General features: G+C 43.1%; 1 protein-coding gene across 2 annotated transcripts in view; it reads left to right on the top strand.

The window, feature by feature from the left end:
• The window catches only part of TAF3 (TATA-box binding protein associated factor 3), a 132,358-nt gene extending 117,914 nt beyond the window's left edge, over nt 1–14,444 (top strand). For both annotated transcript variants that reach the window (XM_053406818.1, XM_053406817.1), the window contains exons 5-7: nt 6,076–6,331; nt 12,668–12,774; nt 14,116–14,444. In XM_053406818.1, coding sequence (XP_053262793.1) covers nt 6,076–6,331; nt 12,668–12,774; nt 14,116–14,230 — 478 coding nt within the window. In that variant the 3' untranslated portion in view covers nt 14,231–14,444. The remainder of the gene's footprint in view (nt 1–6,075; nt 6,332–12,667; nt 12,775–14,115) is intronic.
• The last annotated feature ends 2,051 nt before the right edge of the window (nt 14,445–16,495 follow it).

The following is a 16,495-nucleotide window of genomic DNA, read 5'->3' as shown; positions in this document are numbered from 1 at the left end:
AATATAATGAACAAATAGATAAATAAAGGATTTATAGATCAAATCTGCAAACAGTGCAGTTCTCTAAGTGGAGGTGTCCAATGCTATCAGGATCTACCGTAAGAGAGAACTTTTTAAAAATGCAACATAGATGGTACTTAACACCTTGGAAACTTTCCAAGATGTATAAAGGTATCCTATGCGATTGCTGGAGATGTGGAGAAAAATCAGGCACTTTTTGCCATATATGGTGGCAATGCTAGAAAATTGAAGTGTTTGAGGAGGGCATCCATTTAGAATTGCAAAAACTGTTAAAAAATTTTTTCAATAAAAACTAGAAGCTTTTTTTCCTGGAAATTACGAACTTGAACTTTCCTAAAAAGAACAAAGGATATATTTTTATACGCTACAGTGGCAGCAAGAGTCCTAATTGCTGCAAATTGGATATTTGATAAACTTCCATCTATGCAGGAATGTATTCAAAGATTGATTGAATACGCGGAACTAGACAGTTTGTCTGAAAAAAATAAAAAACAAATCAAAACAGGTATTTGTATCCAAATGAGAAGTCTTAAAAATATATTTGAAAAATAATTACAGTAGCTTAAACACTGTCACAGCATTTCATTAACTTCAGTAGTAGCTTTCAGAATTAAGTGAGCCCTAAGATAAATTAAGATGCAGTTAAATTATGATAATAGTTTGTATTGGCAACAAGTTTGTGTACTTGAATTAAGGAGTAGACGGGAAGTCATTTGTGTCTTTGAGTCGGTTTGTATTAAGTCTATTTGTTTTTGTATGGTATAGGTACAATGGGTGTTTTTTCTTTTTCTTTGTGTATTATATATAAAAAAAGCTGTCAGGATCTCACTTCTGTCACCAACTTTGCTGCAGCATTCTGCACTGGCTGCAGCTCCCAGATGAAGTGCACGGAACACAGCTCATTGCAGTAATCCAGTCTGGAAGTCACCCGTGCCTGATCTACTGTGTCAGACTCTCCTGGTCCAGGATCTGTTGCAGCTGTCATACCAGGCGCAGCTGGTAAAAGGCTCTTCTAGCCCCAGAAGCCATCTGGGCCTCCGGTGGCAGAACTGGGTCCAAAAGCACCCCCAGACTGTGAACTGAGCGTTCTCCTTCGGGGTGGGGTGGGGAGTGCAGACCTGTCCAGAGCTGGCAACTAATTTCTCGAGACACAGGACCCACAGTGCCCCTGTCTTGTAAGGATTCTCGATCAGCTTATTTTCCTTTCTTCCATCTCACCACTGCACCCGTGCACCAGTCCAGGCCCTGCACGGCCTCTCCTGATTCAGGTGTTACGGAGGAACAGAGCCAAGTGTCGTCTGCACACGGATTGCACCTTGCCATAAAGCTTCTAATGACTTTTTCCCCGGCTTCATGCAAATATTAAACAGCACTGGGTATAAAATAGCACCCCATGGTGTAACTGCCAGGGGGCTGAAAAGCACTCTCCCAACTCTGCATTTTTGGACTCTGTCCTGCAGGTAGGATCAAATCTGGTGTAACGCAGTGCTGCAATTACCATTCCACTGACCTGAGCCAGGAAGATGCCATGGTCAATGGCATCGAAAAACTGCGGATAGATCAAGAAGCAGGAGCGAGGTCATGTGTCAGGGAGCCCCAGGGCAGCTCAGTCCCATGGCACTCAAGGCATGATCAAAGGAACCTTATTAATCATCATTAGACTTGGCTCTGTCTCCTCCTGCATGTTGCCACACTCGCATCCTCTGCCTTCAATAGGATGACGAGTCACCATCCCCCTCTGAGATTGCCCCATCGCAATCAAATGGCGTAAGCCAAAACCATTTCTCTGCCTGCTGTGCCAGAGCTTCATTAGCTGAAGGGAGTGGTGGCCAGGCTGCATTGGGTGCTCTTCGTAGCGCAGATCTTGGATGTGATACCTGAGATAAACAGGCCAGGCCTGTTGTTGTACACACGTTTGAAGCCTGCACTTCAAACAGAGCCAGTCAATCACTTCCCTGTTAGTAAAATTGGGATTTGAACCTTGCGGACATGCAAATCAAAAGTTGGGCATGGGAGAGTGCAGAAGTAGGTCCTTGCACATGGGGAGAAGTGAGCAGGTGTGCAGGAAAATGTCATAGAACCCCTTGACTTCCACCACACCCCAGAAAAGTGACTAAGAAAGCTATGCATGCATGTTGCCTTCCTGCTGCCAAAGAACTCTTCCAGCAAAGAGAAAAGAGGTTCAAGCTCTCTTGTTGGCTGAGTTGGGAGCTTAACAGACTACAGGGAAGCAAACTGGGTGCTACTTGCAGCCTGGGACCTGCACTATGGGGAGGGAGGGATTGGGCTGGAAGCAGGTGCAGCCTCAGGTGCGCACCCATCCAGCCCACATGCCTCCATTAATAAGCTCCTTTAAACTGCACGGGGGAAAAGATTCCTTGCTATCTTTCGGATCTGGGGTGGGGAGGAATGGGCCTCAAAGAACATGCACCTAATTTAGGGCATGGTGTGCACTCAGATGCACCTCCAAGCACACAGTCAATTGCAAACAATGCAGTGCTGACACTTAATCAACACTGCACATCGGAGTGCAGGTTCTAACCATCTCCACTGCATTGTTTTCAACCGAATTTGCCCACGGCTGAGTGTTAGAAGCAGTTTGGTGCAAATATTATTTGTTTATATGCATTTGCACTTTACAAACAGCAGGCAGCAATCCCTAACTCCTAAGGAGCTTTCAATCTAAAATAGACAGAGTGATACAATGGGGGGAAAGGGTGTTCAGCAAAGTCCTCCTCAAAGTAGACGCACTAAAATGAATGAACCTAAGTTATCCATGCCCTTTAACGTCAGTAGGTCTTCTCTGAGTAGGACTAGCGTTGAATACCACCCTGTGTGATCATGTCAGTTATATGGCTTAGTCACAATGTCATAGACACCAAGGGGACAATCTACAATCATCCTGGAAATGTGAGTTTTGAGGAGAGGCTGGAAGGAATTGAGGCAGGTGGTTGACCAGAGGCATTTTGAGAGTCAGCTACAGGCAGAAGGAGCAGTATGGGAAGATGGGTGGAGCTGTTTCAGGCAGCAGGAGACCTTTGGATGGCTGAGGGAGGCTGGTGTAGATACATAACATCATCATCATCATCATCATCATCATCATCATCATCATAAATTTTATTTATATCCCGCCCTCCCCAGCCGAAGTCGGGCTCAGGGCGGCTAACAACAATAAAACAATACAAAAGTACAACACAAACAACACTCTAAAATCATTCATTATAAAATTAATTAAATTCAAGCCACTGGCCACCATTGGGCCAGAGCTCCGCGAAGATTGCCGAGGGAGGGAGTCAGGCTGTGCCCTGGCCAAAGGCCTGGCGGAACAGCTCTGTCTTGCAGGCCCTGCGGAAAGATGTCAAGTCCCGCAGGGCCCTAGTCTCTTGTGACAGAGTGTTCCACCAGGTCGGAGCCACAGCCGAAAAAGCCCTGGCTCTCAGTTGCGCACATCAAGTACTTTGGCATATGCAGCAGAACTCTTTCACACAGTTGTAATATTGATTGATCACCACTTAGCATTATCAGTTTTGTAAGTTGCGTTCATTATGACACCTGACTATGTAATTTACATTTCTGTAACATTTTCCCTGTAACCAAGACGTGATTAAGCCTAAGCTGGGCTTCTACCTTTTCCCCATATATATTTAGATCTTTCTATACCCAACAGCTCAGGCAGATTACACTGAAATCTTACCTTCATATATCCTATCAGGCAGCTTTGTAGATTGCATTAGGTTGAATTGCCCAATCTCTATCCACTCATTTGGTTTTGGTTTCGTAAGTGAGTACTGCATGTCGGTCTTCCACATCAGATGCAGCACCCTGTTTCACTGTTCTCCAGACTGTTGCGTGCAGGTTATATTATCAAGGCTGAAAATGTCCTGCATAGCCAACTAGCGTGCATACTAATGACTGTTTAAAATGTTTTTCCGTTCTCTATTCAAACTTACCAGGTGCTGAGGACCAATCTTGGACCTTGAGCATGAAGTTCACTATAGACACTTGCTGCTCACTATAGACACCAGGAATCCCAGAAGGACAGGATACCCGTTAAATGCAATTTGCTCTGTGTCATACCTGATTTGGCATCTCCTCTGGCTCTTCTATATCTTCCTAATTGCTAATTTATCTGTCTATATAATTTATATCCCGCTTTCCCTCTCGAGTTAGGCACATCATAGCAACCAACGCTGATGCTCTCACACGCTCTTAATAAGAATACAGCTTGGAATCTCCACTTCCCCCCACCCAAAGGGAGTCATGCTGTCTTGTTTACTAAAGATGATGGTCTCCGTTGGCACTTTTTTGGAGAAGGCGTTCCACATTGAGAAAAGTCCTCCTCTTTCTCTTTGCTTGTTCTAGAATTGTTCATACCTGTGAATGACACTCTTCCTCCTCAGCCTAGAATTTGCAGAGCTCTTGTGTTTGTTGCTGCTGCTGTTTCAGCAGGGCAGCGGGGAGCACAAAATGCCTTCTGCTTCCAAAACTTGACAGCAGCATAACCATAACTTTTTGTGGTGGGAAGATATGTGTGCAAATGCCAGAGCTGGGCAACTATCTTTATATCTTTAGATAACAGGCGAAAACATTTCTCTATAACCAGGCCTTTGGCTGATTCCATGGCCTTTTAAATATGTTTGTGGGTAGGGGGCGATGGGTTTGTTCTTGTTTTATTATACATTTCGTGTTCTCATTTTGAATATTTATGCTGTGAACCACCTTGTGGTCTTCAGATGAAGGGCGGTATTCAAATTTAATAAATAATATTTTTCCCCCTTGGAGGCAGGTCTATGGCTGAAGCTTTTAGCCCCACTGTACTTTAAGCTGCACAGAATAGCTGCAGTGTAGTGTTGTCAGCAAGAGTTAGTTGCGTCATTAAAGGATCCCTTATCCCCTTTTAATGAAAATATTCCATGTGCGTTGGTAGGCATTGTTCTGTTTACTTCCTCGCAAAACAGAAGTGGGATTTTGAGTCGTATTGAAAATCCAAAGTTGCGTTAGTTCAGCATCTCCTCTGCTATTTTTATGCACAGCTACTACTAGTAGTAGTATTTATTGATATTGGGATGTATCAAATGCTATTAGACCCATTGACATTGATAGGCATGACTTAGGCCCATTAATCTAATTTAGCTGGAAATAATCTTTTATTTATTTGTCCTTTGGGCAACCCGTGTTGACTGGAAATGCTGGTTTGTATGTGAAATGGCAACTCCAATCTGCTTCCTGTCTTCCTTCAGTTCATGCTTGGGATCTTTTTCTTTCCGTTCGTAGGCAAACGTTGCAAAATCAGCATCGTTGCCCTGCTAGCTAAGCTTTCGGAATCGAGACAGGATTGGGTTCTTGACATAAGCTCGTTCTGATCAGCTAAACAAGTTGTAATCTTTTGATATGGCCTTTGTCCATAAGCTGCTGGTTCTGTAAGCTCCACCCTAGACTAATCTTGTGAGTTCTCTCCTCTCCCTCATCAGTTGTGGTTTTCTCTTCCATTTGATAACTTGTCTGCCTGTTTCTGTGTAGGAAACAGTTGTCTATAAATAAATATTGATTGCCTCAATCCTTTGCCAGCGCAGTGTTTTACTTCTAGCATGTATTTACCATAACAACACCCTGTGATGGATTCTAGCAAAGGCAGCAATTAATATCTGGGTGCTGATTATATATTGCATATATACATTATTGATCCTAAACAGATATGGCTGCTTTCATAGTCATCTGATGAAAGCCATAATGCAGATTTTTCAAATTTTATTTATCATGTGACTTTGGGGACATTTTGATATAGAGCACAAAGAGTGAGTTCTCCAGCCTGTTCCCCTGTTTTAGGAGCAGGTTTTCCATTCAAAAAGATCCTCAAAGCAGTGTGAAAAAGATTTAAGCAAGCAAATTTTCAAAATTTGGTTTTAGCACTATATGGTTCATGAATGGGAAGGAAAACTATTCAAGGGCTATCTTGCCTTGATAAAAATCTGTGGCGGGTTTTCCTCTATTTTTTTCTGGGCATCATTGTAGCGCACTGTTACATCCGTTCTTTTTCCCCCTTTTATCCAACAGTGTCATCAGCAAAGTGGTGTCGGCACCGGAAGCTAAGCCATCGGTCATGGCTCGGCCCAAGACGCCACCGCCTCCACCATCCCCGGCACCAGCTCCTGTCCACGTGACGCCGCCGCCTCCTCCGGTGGTTCTCCCTATGCCTCCTGCTATCATTTCCCCAGCTGCGATTCCACCACCGTCTCCTGCAATGCCTGCTGTGGGAGGCTCCAAGGGTCCCGTTAGGAGTGTGGTGACGGAGACTGTCAGTAATTACGTGGTATGTACATGGATGCTTTTCAGTATAAAACGCGTGTCGATTTCCCTCTTGCAGAATGCTCTCCCCAGGGAGCCTCACCAGCCGCCTTCATTAAACACCTTTAGCAGCCCAGAGAATATGTTCCTCTTCAACCAGGCCTTTGGTTGATTGACATCCGGTGCTGTGTGTGTGTGTGTGTGTGTGTGTGTGTATGTGTGTGTGTATATATATATATATATATATATATATATATATATTCACACTCACACATATAAATACACACATCACACACACACATATATGTGTGTGTGTGTGTGTGTGTGTGTGTTTGTATGTGTATATACATATGTGTATATGTGTGTATATATATATGTATGTACAGTGGTACCCCGCTAGACGAATGCCCCGCTAAACGAAAAATGCGCAAGACGAAAGGGCTTTCCGACATTTTTTCTGCTTCGCAAGACTTTTTTTCTATGGGGCTTACTCGCAAAACGAATTTTTTTCCGTGGTCTCCCTTTTTTTTGCCTTTTCTGAAAGGCGCTAAGCTCCTTATCTCTAAATTGCCGCTAATCCGCTAAGCGCTAAAAGCCGCTAAGCCGCTTATCAGCTGTTTTACCGCTTATCAGCTGATCGGCTGATAGCGGAGCTCCGCAAGACGAAAATCCCTGCAAGACGAAGGCTCCCGCAGAACGGATTATTTTCGTCTTGCGGGGCACCACGGTATGTATGTGTGTGTGTGTGTGTGTGTGTGTGTGTGTGTGTACACACACACACACATAATTTTTATTAAATTTTCTGTTTTACAATTTAGAGTATTCATTTAAATAACCTTAAAATATCAGTGACTTCCCTTCTTCTCTTTCCATGGTGCATTTTGCATAACACAAATCCCCACATATTTTACATAAGCTAAACCATTCAGTATTCCATTATCACATCCATCAAAACTTATTTAAACTGTTGAATTTATCTGAATGCCACCAACGTTTTCGAGTGTACCCAATTATTCCCCCCCCCCCAGTATGTTCAATAAATATTTTTTCCAACCTTCTTTAAACATATATTCTTCTTGTTCTCTTATTCAATACGTTAGGTCCGCAAGCTGAGCTTATTCCATCAGTTTAAGTTGCCATTCTTCTTTAGTTGGGACCTCACTCGTTTTCCATTTTGGGGCTAACAAAACATGGGAGGGATTTTTGGTTTCTCTTTCTTGTTGTTTTTTAATGTATTTTGTGCTGTTTATATTATAATTTTATGCTGTGGGCTGTCCTGAGGTCTATGGGTATAGGGTGCTATATGAATTATTATTATTATTATTATTATTATTATTATTATTATTATTATTATTATTCCAGTTGGGGGACTCTTTGATAGCATGTCCATAAGTCCACCTGTTTCCAACAAATCATTTCAATATCACATAAATAGTTGTGGAAATGAGACTTAAGAGCTATTAATTTTTATAGCAAACTGAACTCAAATAGCCCGTGCTAAATTTAACTTATTTGTTATGAGACCTACATGTTCAGGCTTTGATGACCTCCTTCAAAACGATTTATGCCAAGTTTATTAAACATCCTTGTTTTCATGTTTGTAACCGTGTGAATAAAACTTAAAGTGCTATTTTGCTTTGAAGCACTTCCTGGGTTTTAGAAGGAATACACCTTTTATCCCACTTTATTTGGCTTTTGAGTGTTAAGCAATAGCCCATATCGCCTTCTGAATAAAAGAATTTTATGTGCATTGAAAAGATGGTAGTAATCTTTGCTTAAGGACGACAGCAACAAAGAGTCAACAAGAATGTTTATTGAGAATGTTTATTGTGAAACAGGAAACTTTACTGAGGCTTATTGGTGAATGTCCAAAACAAACTACAGTACATGAGATGTGCATTGCTGATGTTTACTGATAAATCTGAAGGCTGACCAAGCAGCTTTGGCCAATAACCAGATTTCAGCCTTATTCAGGTGGAAGTCCAGCGTTTGCCATGATAGATTCACCATATTACCCAAACCAGATTTATTTATTTTTCCATCTTGTTTTCAGCACTTGCCTCTGCCCTTCGGTCGGTGACAGTTATGGCAGAAATTAAATCTGCTTATTTACCAGAGGCACTTGGTTGGCATTAAAATAACCAGTGAATATCCAGGTTTTGGGCACTTGGCAACTGCCTCCTTAAAAACCTTAAGAACTCATAGCAGAAATGATCATTCACAGATTTGGACATTTATCAGATGTCTGTATGCATGCTTGTGTATAAACCTGTGTGTGTGTCTCATTTAAAACTGAATGGTAGAGCAGAAATAAACAAGGAAAAGTACACAAGTGTATGACAGAGGATGGAGATTTATATGCCCAAAATATTAATGCACCTGTTTGATTTTGAAATCCTTTTCATAGTTATGAACTTTTAAGTAATGCAAGGCTTATGGGATCTCATTTTTTATTACTTTGCTCTTTTCAGTACCTGTAAGAGAATTCAGATCTCTGCATTTCCAGCTTTTATCACATACTCTCTCACTCTCTTTTTGCAGCAATCATTGGCATTTCTCATAATAAGCACATAAAGAGTGAAAAGCAGATCTGTAGCTCTAAACAGAGTAGGCTTGTGCTGGGAGTCCTGATTGACTGCCTGTGTTTGCGTAATATTCACATTTCACATGTAAACATAATTGCTGTGGTGTGTTTAAGAACAAATGTTTAGCCCTCCGGGTTATACACTCAGGATTAAAGCCAGGGCAAGCTAGTTGCACCCATTGAAGATATGCTAGTTATGAATAACTTTTCACATTGGTTTCAGTAGGACCTAAGTGCAGCTAACCTGCTCTGGTTCCAGCTTAGAAACACATAAACACATCACTTAAACACACAACACACACAGCAGAAATACTAAAGTCTAAGCGATCCATAAAACGAAACCTGAATGCGTGACTTTTAGGATTTCATGAGGTTTTAGCAAACGACCACAGCTCTTTTTGCTGGGTGCCATATAAATCTGGCTCAGAAAATATCAGACCTCAAAATGAGGTCTAGGCAAAGAGATTCAGAGAGAAAGGAAATAGAAAATAGGAGTGTGAAAGAGAAAGGAAGTTCCCTCCCCATGTCACAGGTGAACAACTGAACCATAGGAGGAGTTACTGATCTTGTATCCAAACAGGAAGTCTGAGGTAGGGATTTAGCTCCAGTTCATGTCTTAATCACAAAGCCACCATCTCCGTCGGTGAGAACTACGGTAGAGAAACTCAAGGCCCACTTTCTAAGCCTTCTCAGGCTATGTAGCAGGAAGGAAAACCTTGCAAATCGGTTGCTTGTAATTGATCCTTGTTTGCCTTTGGCCAGAAAGGCCCATTTTACCCAGTGTTTCCGTAACACAACTGGCCAAGCAGGTTAGACACTTCCCCGGCACTCCTGTGGACTACAGTCATTCTGCACCTGCAGTTTTATGCTTTCCAGTAGGTGAGGCTTTCCTCCTCCGCTAGCAAACTGCAGTGTAATTTCTGCACGTGATCCAGTAAACTTACAGTAATATGCTTCACCGGGGGACCTTTTACCTTTGAGAAAACTCATCGTAGGTACCCATTCCATACAATCAAAGTTCCCTAAGATGGTTATTGGTTGAGGAGGGACCATAGGCTGAAGGTAGAGGCTGCACAATCCCAGGTAAAAGGCTCTGAGGAAGAAGGAGAAGGAAGGTATTATGCCATTTTAGTTGGAGGAAACAATATTGGGCTAGATCATGGATGGGGGATCTATGGACCTACAACTCTCATCATCCTCTGATCATTAGGCATGCTAGCTAGGGCTGATGGGACTTGGAGGCACTCCATCCCTGCACTAGAGTGACCAGTGGCCTACTTCAGTATAAGGCGACTTGATTTCATGTGAGGGTTCAGTCATTCATTTTATTTTATGTCTCGCCTCCTTTCCATCGTGGAGCCCAAGGTGTCATGGTGTGGACTCGTAATCTGGTGAACCGGGTTCGCGTCTCCGCTCCTCCACATGCAGCTGCTGGGTGACCTTGGGCCAGTCACATTTCTCTGAAGTCTCTCAGCCCCACTCACCTCACAGAGTGTTTGTTGTGGGGGAGGAAGGGAAAGGAGAATGTTAGCCACTTTGAGACTCCTTCGGGTAGTGATAAAGCGGGATATCAAATCCAAACTCTTCTTCTTCGTCTCCCATCTGGGCACTGACCAGACCTAGAATAAGAATAAGAATAATTTATTACTTGTACCTCGCCCATCCAACTGGGTGGCTTCCAGCAGACTGTTAACAACAACCACACATCAGACAATATAAGCTTCCTGGTACAGAGCTAAGGCAGACATAGTGGTCGCTTCCTGTGCTTACGTTTACATCCTGCCTTTCCTCTAAGGAACTTGAGTCAGCCCACTTGATTCTGCCCCCCTGTTTACTTCCGCAGCAACTCTGCGGTTCGGGGTAGGGTGAGAGGTGAGCAACTAGCCCAAGGTCACCCACCAATCTTTGTTGAGGAGTGTGGATTTAAATTTGTGTCTCCCCAGCACTTAGAGACCCAAGCTGTGGGGTTTTCTTTTTCCAGTGAGAGCACTCGACACCTTTTGCATTTGCATCCATAGAAGCATTTTAAACCCCCCAAGTTATAAAACAAAGCAGCCACGAGGAAGAGTTGGCTGTGTAGCAAAAAGGACGACGCAAATCTCTGTGTGTGTTCATAATTATCTGTATCCTTTCTCAGACGTGAAGCTTTTCACATAAGTTATGAAGTCATCTAAGTCTCAAAAGGGGTGAATTTCATGATTTCTATCAGATATTTATTCAGTTAATACTTGCTTTGTCAACTGTTTTGTAAACCTACCCCTATAATTTCATTTATCAGATTTATCGTTATAGAGCTCTATTATTTTATTTATTTTGTAAAAACAAACTTTTAAAGAGCAATGACATGAGAAGCTCGTTCTACATGCTATAGAAATTACAGGAAGCAGCTTGCTATGGAGACAGCTGCAATTACGGCATGGCTGGAAACGTTATTTTGTCATATTCTGAATATGCTTCCATATTGAATGGAATAGGCAGATTCCACCAGCCTGTTTCTGAATGCTGTAAACCTTCTATGTCTCTCTCTCTCTCTTTTTTCCATTTACCCTTCAGTAAAAGGAGCCACGGCACAAATGTCAAAGGAATGGAAAGTTACTCAGTAACAATTTTTATACCCTTGATCTTATCAGTTAGTTGAGCTGGAAGAGTTTGGCTAATAAGTAATAACACAGCAATACCTGCACCCCAGACTGTATATATTAGGGACACGTCATCAAGATTGTCTTCTGCAGTTTGTGCAGCACTTGAACCACTGGAATAAACGAATGGAGATTTTTTTTCATTCACTGCGGCAAGCAAATATCAAAGCTATACCCCAAAACAGTTAGTGGTGCCTCTACCCCACCCACCAGTCAGAAATATTTTGCACACATATCGACACGCAGGCAGAGATGCAAGATGAGGGCATATATGGGTCGTGATCTTTTATGGGTAAAGAAGAGCCCCTCCCTGACTTACAGAAGATCCACCACCTTCTTTCTCTTTCTTGTTTGAGAAAAGGCAATGTCCCCCTGCACAGCATTCATTACATCTTGTGGGCAGCTTAGCGGTCTCTGCTGGCCTGGATTATGAGATAAAATGGCACGTCACAAGTTTCTACCATTAGATTTGGGAAGTGAAAGTCCCGTTTTTAGACTTCTAATAATCAGGATATATTGGGCTGTGTGTGCACTGGGTTTCTACCTTCCTGGAAGTGACATGGAAATACTGCAACTATTTTGGGGTGCTTTCTAGTATTCAGGAGGTCTGCACAGGTACCAGATTTCAGCTTCCTGAGTCATGTGGAAGTGCAAAGCCGTTATGTATATGTATATATTGTTGTTGTTTAGTCGTTTAGTTGTGTCCGACTCTTCGTGACCCCATGGACTAGAGCACGCCAGGCACTCCTGTCTTCCACTGCCTCCCACAGTTTGGTCAAACTCATGCTGATAGCTTCGAAAACGTTGTCCAACCATCTCATCCTCTGTCTTCCCCTTCTCCTTGTGACCTCAATCTGGAACAGGAACCGGCAAGCCACTCCAGTATCCCTGCCAAGAAAATTCCATGGACAAAAACAACAGGCATATGTATATATAGAAACAGCTTATAGTAGAGGTGTGTGTGTGTGTGTGTGTGTGTGTACACACATTCATATATTGAGTCTATGTAAATAGAGTGTGGTGGCACATAATCTTCTCTCTGTTGAATAGCTTTGGGAAGTAATTGGCTGCATGAAGTGCCTTTAAAAACACACACACACCCCTAAGCCATCAACTTTTCCTTGCCTTTTTATCCCAGATCCGAGACGAATGGGGGAACAAGATCTGGATCTGCCCCGGCTGCGAGAAGCCAGATGACGGCAGTGCGATGATAGGCTGCGACGACTGTGACGATTGGTACCACTGGTGAGTGCCTGCCCTTTAAAGTCAAGCTGGAGAATAACTTTTATCTGTCCCTGGCTACCTCTCTCTTTTACAATCTTCCATGCCTTATATGAAGCAGGCAGTATTTTCACCTGCTTTTGAATCCGGCCATTCCTGAGGCAGCAGAGGCCAACAGTGTGATGGCTCCAATGTCCCAACCAACTGCTGGTTGACTTTTAAAGAGACCAGATTGTCAGTAGTGACAGAGACGAGAGTTGTGTGCTGGCTGTTTGCCCTATGTGCAGTACTGAACTCCCTTCACACGGCACTGAAGTCAGGATATCAAGCTATCTGAACTTAATTCTACGCTTAGCCAAATCTTAACGATTTTTTTCCAACCGCAAAATTAGACCCGCTCCACAAGTTGGGGGACTGGATCAGTTAACTGATATTCTTAATCATCTTGTGCATTTAGAGTTATAACTGATCCGCCCAAAGGGTACAAAAGAAACCCGAAATGTTTTTTTCGCTAACCTGCATCATCCTAAAATAAGAGTATCAGCTGCTCTAAAGTGGGTGGGATTTTTAAAGGAGTTCAAGTGAATTCTGGGGAGTGGGTTGAGGGGAGAGAGCGAAGTGCAACACAGCACAACCAATGAATTGGGCGTCTGAATGGCCAAAATATAATGTCCTAAAGAAAGTTACATTATTTAATTGCAGGCACACATTTTGAATATCGCATAGTTGTTATAAAGGACAGCTACAGAACTACTCATAAACTACAATTCAAACAAGGTGCCATAAACTTAACACATTAATACAGTGACACCGTGCCATTTAAATAACTTTTTTTATAAGGGAGTAACTTGGGCTGACCTTAATTTTACCCATTCAGTATCTTACTTTATTCATAGCCAAGAAGGGTTTAAAAGGAAAGGGGATAATAGTTCATGAGTTATTAGGTGTACGTGAGAAATTAAGATGGTTATAATGGAACCCAGATATCATCCCTTTATCATAAGCAAAATAATGCCTAATGCAGTGCCCAGAGGTTTTAAATAACAGGAGTTATTTATGTCATTGGGTTTTTGATTATCTGTGATTTAATTTGGCTGTCTGACCCCAGTTTTAGATTAGTGAGAGGGTCCCTCCCCGCAATATAACTGGGTCAGATCTGCAAAAGAAGCTTCTGTCGGTTCCTTCATTGCAAGGGTTTGGACTACAGCAGATGACCCGCAGGGTCCCTTCCAACTCTTCCATTCTAGGTTTAATCGCAAAAGAGTAGAGCTTGCAGCCCTAGTTAAAAACGACAGCTGGTGTTTCACTTATTGGGAACCCTCGTTCGTTTTCTTACATTTGCCTCTTGTGTTCTCCCATGCGCAGGCTTTGCGTCGGAATCACAGCTGCTCCCCCGGAAGAAATGCAGTGGTTCTGCTCCAGGTGTGCCAGCAAAAAGAAAGATAAAAAACACAAGAAGGGGAAACACAGAGCACACTGAAGCCACTGGGGAGACCGGTCGGACTGTCGCTGCAGCACTTCAGCCCTGACTCCTTTCGTCGCCATCAAGTATTGAGGGCGATTCTTGAGAGAATTGGGGACAAACGCCCACTGTCCGCCTTGAGCTGGCTGCTTGCCCTTCCCTCCTTGATGCTCCTTCGTCAAACGGTGTTGGCCTAGATCAGGAATTCTCTGCCACGAACTCACCGGCTGAAGAGCCAAGAGAGTCTATGGCCAAAGAGAGCTGTGTTGATCGGCCACGGCTTTGCTGACACTTGTACATATTGCTGCCCTTCTTCCAGCTGCTTCCCCTCCGCCACCACCTCTTCAGAATTCTGTCCTTTCAGAAACAGGAAAGTCTTCCCAGATGTGGGCAGCTGTCCCTTGGGAGCCACTCAAATGATTTCCCCGCAGCTTCCTCTTCCGCATAGCCAGATAATCATTAAAGCTTGCTGGTAAATATTTTTCTGACAAGAATATATGAAACCTCTTTCCTTCTCGCTCCTCCTCCTCCTGCCCCTCCTTGATTTTTAAGACCTAACCTTAATAAACATGCTTGAGCTTTTTGTGAAATAACTTCTATTTTTTTAAAAGACGGGAAAGTTTCTATGGTGGCCAACTTCCTTCTTTTGTGTGTGTGTGTTTTTGCGCTCCTTGAGCCTCTAATAATGTGATATAGACTCTTGCCCCCTCCTCCCCCCCATTCTGTCCTCTTTGTCGCTTGCACATTTCACAGGCGTGTCCAAGTTATTTGCATAAACAGATTTCTCCTCAGGCAGATATTCTGGAGGTTCTGTCATTTTCAAAGATTGCAGCAGGACGGTTTTCATTATTTTTAAGGTACAGCATAGCATTTTCTAGAATTCCCCAATATTATACTGATGGGGCGTGGGGCGGAGCTTAGAAAATGCTTACCCAGGTGCACCTATAGTTTTCAGTGCTTTAAAGATGCAACCTTCTGGGTTATTCGCATACCTGAAGATACTTGCAGATGTGAGAATGACCTTTGGGTTTAAACAGCAGAATGCATGCACAGTGTTGGCAATTCTGAGTGGTGCCTGCATGCTTTCAGTGACCTTGGAACCAATGCTTTCAAAATGACTAGGCCTAACACTTCCTTGCGTATTCTGGGAAACACGGTCATTTGAACACGGTCATTTAAGCACACATGCAACATTTGCAATGGGTAAATGCCATGCAATAGCTCCACCGCAGTTCAAAAGAGTGAGGTGCGAAAGAACGGAATGGTGCATGCAGAAGATACGGTTTGGGATGAAGAAGAAACTGAGGATCTGAGGAGGTCCATCTCTTTTCCATGAAACGCTTCCCAGGGGAAGACCGGTCTTCTTCCAGCCAACTTTACGTGCCACTGTGCAGGTCCCCATTTTCCAGAATAAATCAGGGGTCACCACCACTGGCATGGCTTGAAATGTGTTTCTGGGTGAAGACTCCCCACTGCTTATCTCAACCTCCTGCACCTTCTATATCTGCAATCTTTATAGGGTTGCCTTCAGTGGGTGGGGAGAGAGATCAAAGTGTACAGTTGCTACCAACCATCTGCCCATAGCCCTGCAATGCCAGGAGGTTGTTCCAGCAACCTCTCAGCTTCCTCTCCAACCTGGAAAGCTGAATGCCACATGCTGTGGCGGATCCACTGTGCGTGAGGCCTTCAGCGTGCTGCTTCTCTCTGAACGACATCTGCTGCCCAAGCTCTGACATATTAGCACATCTCTCTTTAAAAAAGTTGACACCTGCAGTTTTCAAATACGGTCTGCCAGTTTCCTGTATATAAAGCCCAAATGCCAGAAAGTTCACCAGCTGTACAAAAGGAGAGTTTACCAAATTTAATTGTACCAAAAGAATTTTGACCTGGGATCATATTTGCTTGAGTCAGCACTGCAGCCACAACTTTTCCTCCTTTGGAGCTGTAGTTGTTTTGTGAGCCTTTTTACATTGATCCTTTTTTTTTTAAAGGCAAATGCAGAGTGTTCATGAGGTGTATGTTATCTGTGTCCATTGTCAGAGAGCAGAAAAACTAAGGTTGCCATAAAACTTGTAAACGTTACTGGACATCCCACTGCATTTCTTGAAGAGGTAAATAAACTATTGTAAAAAATGTGAATCCTACCTCCTGCATTGCATTCAAGGAAACCTAAAAGGGAATGTTTATAACTTAACTGTGTTGTTTTTCTATAAGAATCTGGCTTCTCTCTGGGTCTAGAATCTTGGTGCACTCAATATCACTTGGCATTGGTCCAGCTCCACC

The sequence above is a fragment of the Podarcis raffonei genome, chromosome 10 (genome assembly GCF_027172205.1).
Source record: "Podarcis raffonei isolate rPodRaf1 chromosome 10, rPodRaf1.pri, whole genome shotgun sequence".
NCBI classification, from domain to species: Eukaryota; Metazoa; Chordata; class Lepidosauria; order Squamata; family Lacertidae; genus Podarcis; species Podarcis raffonei.
This window is presented reverse-complemented; position numbering and strand designations above follow the sequence as displayed.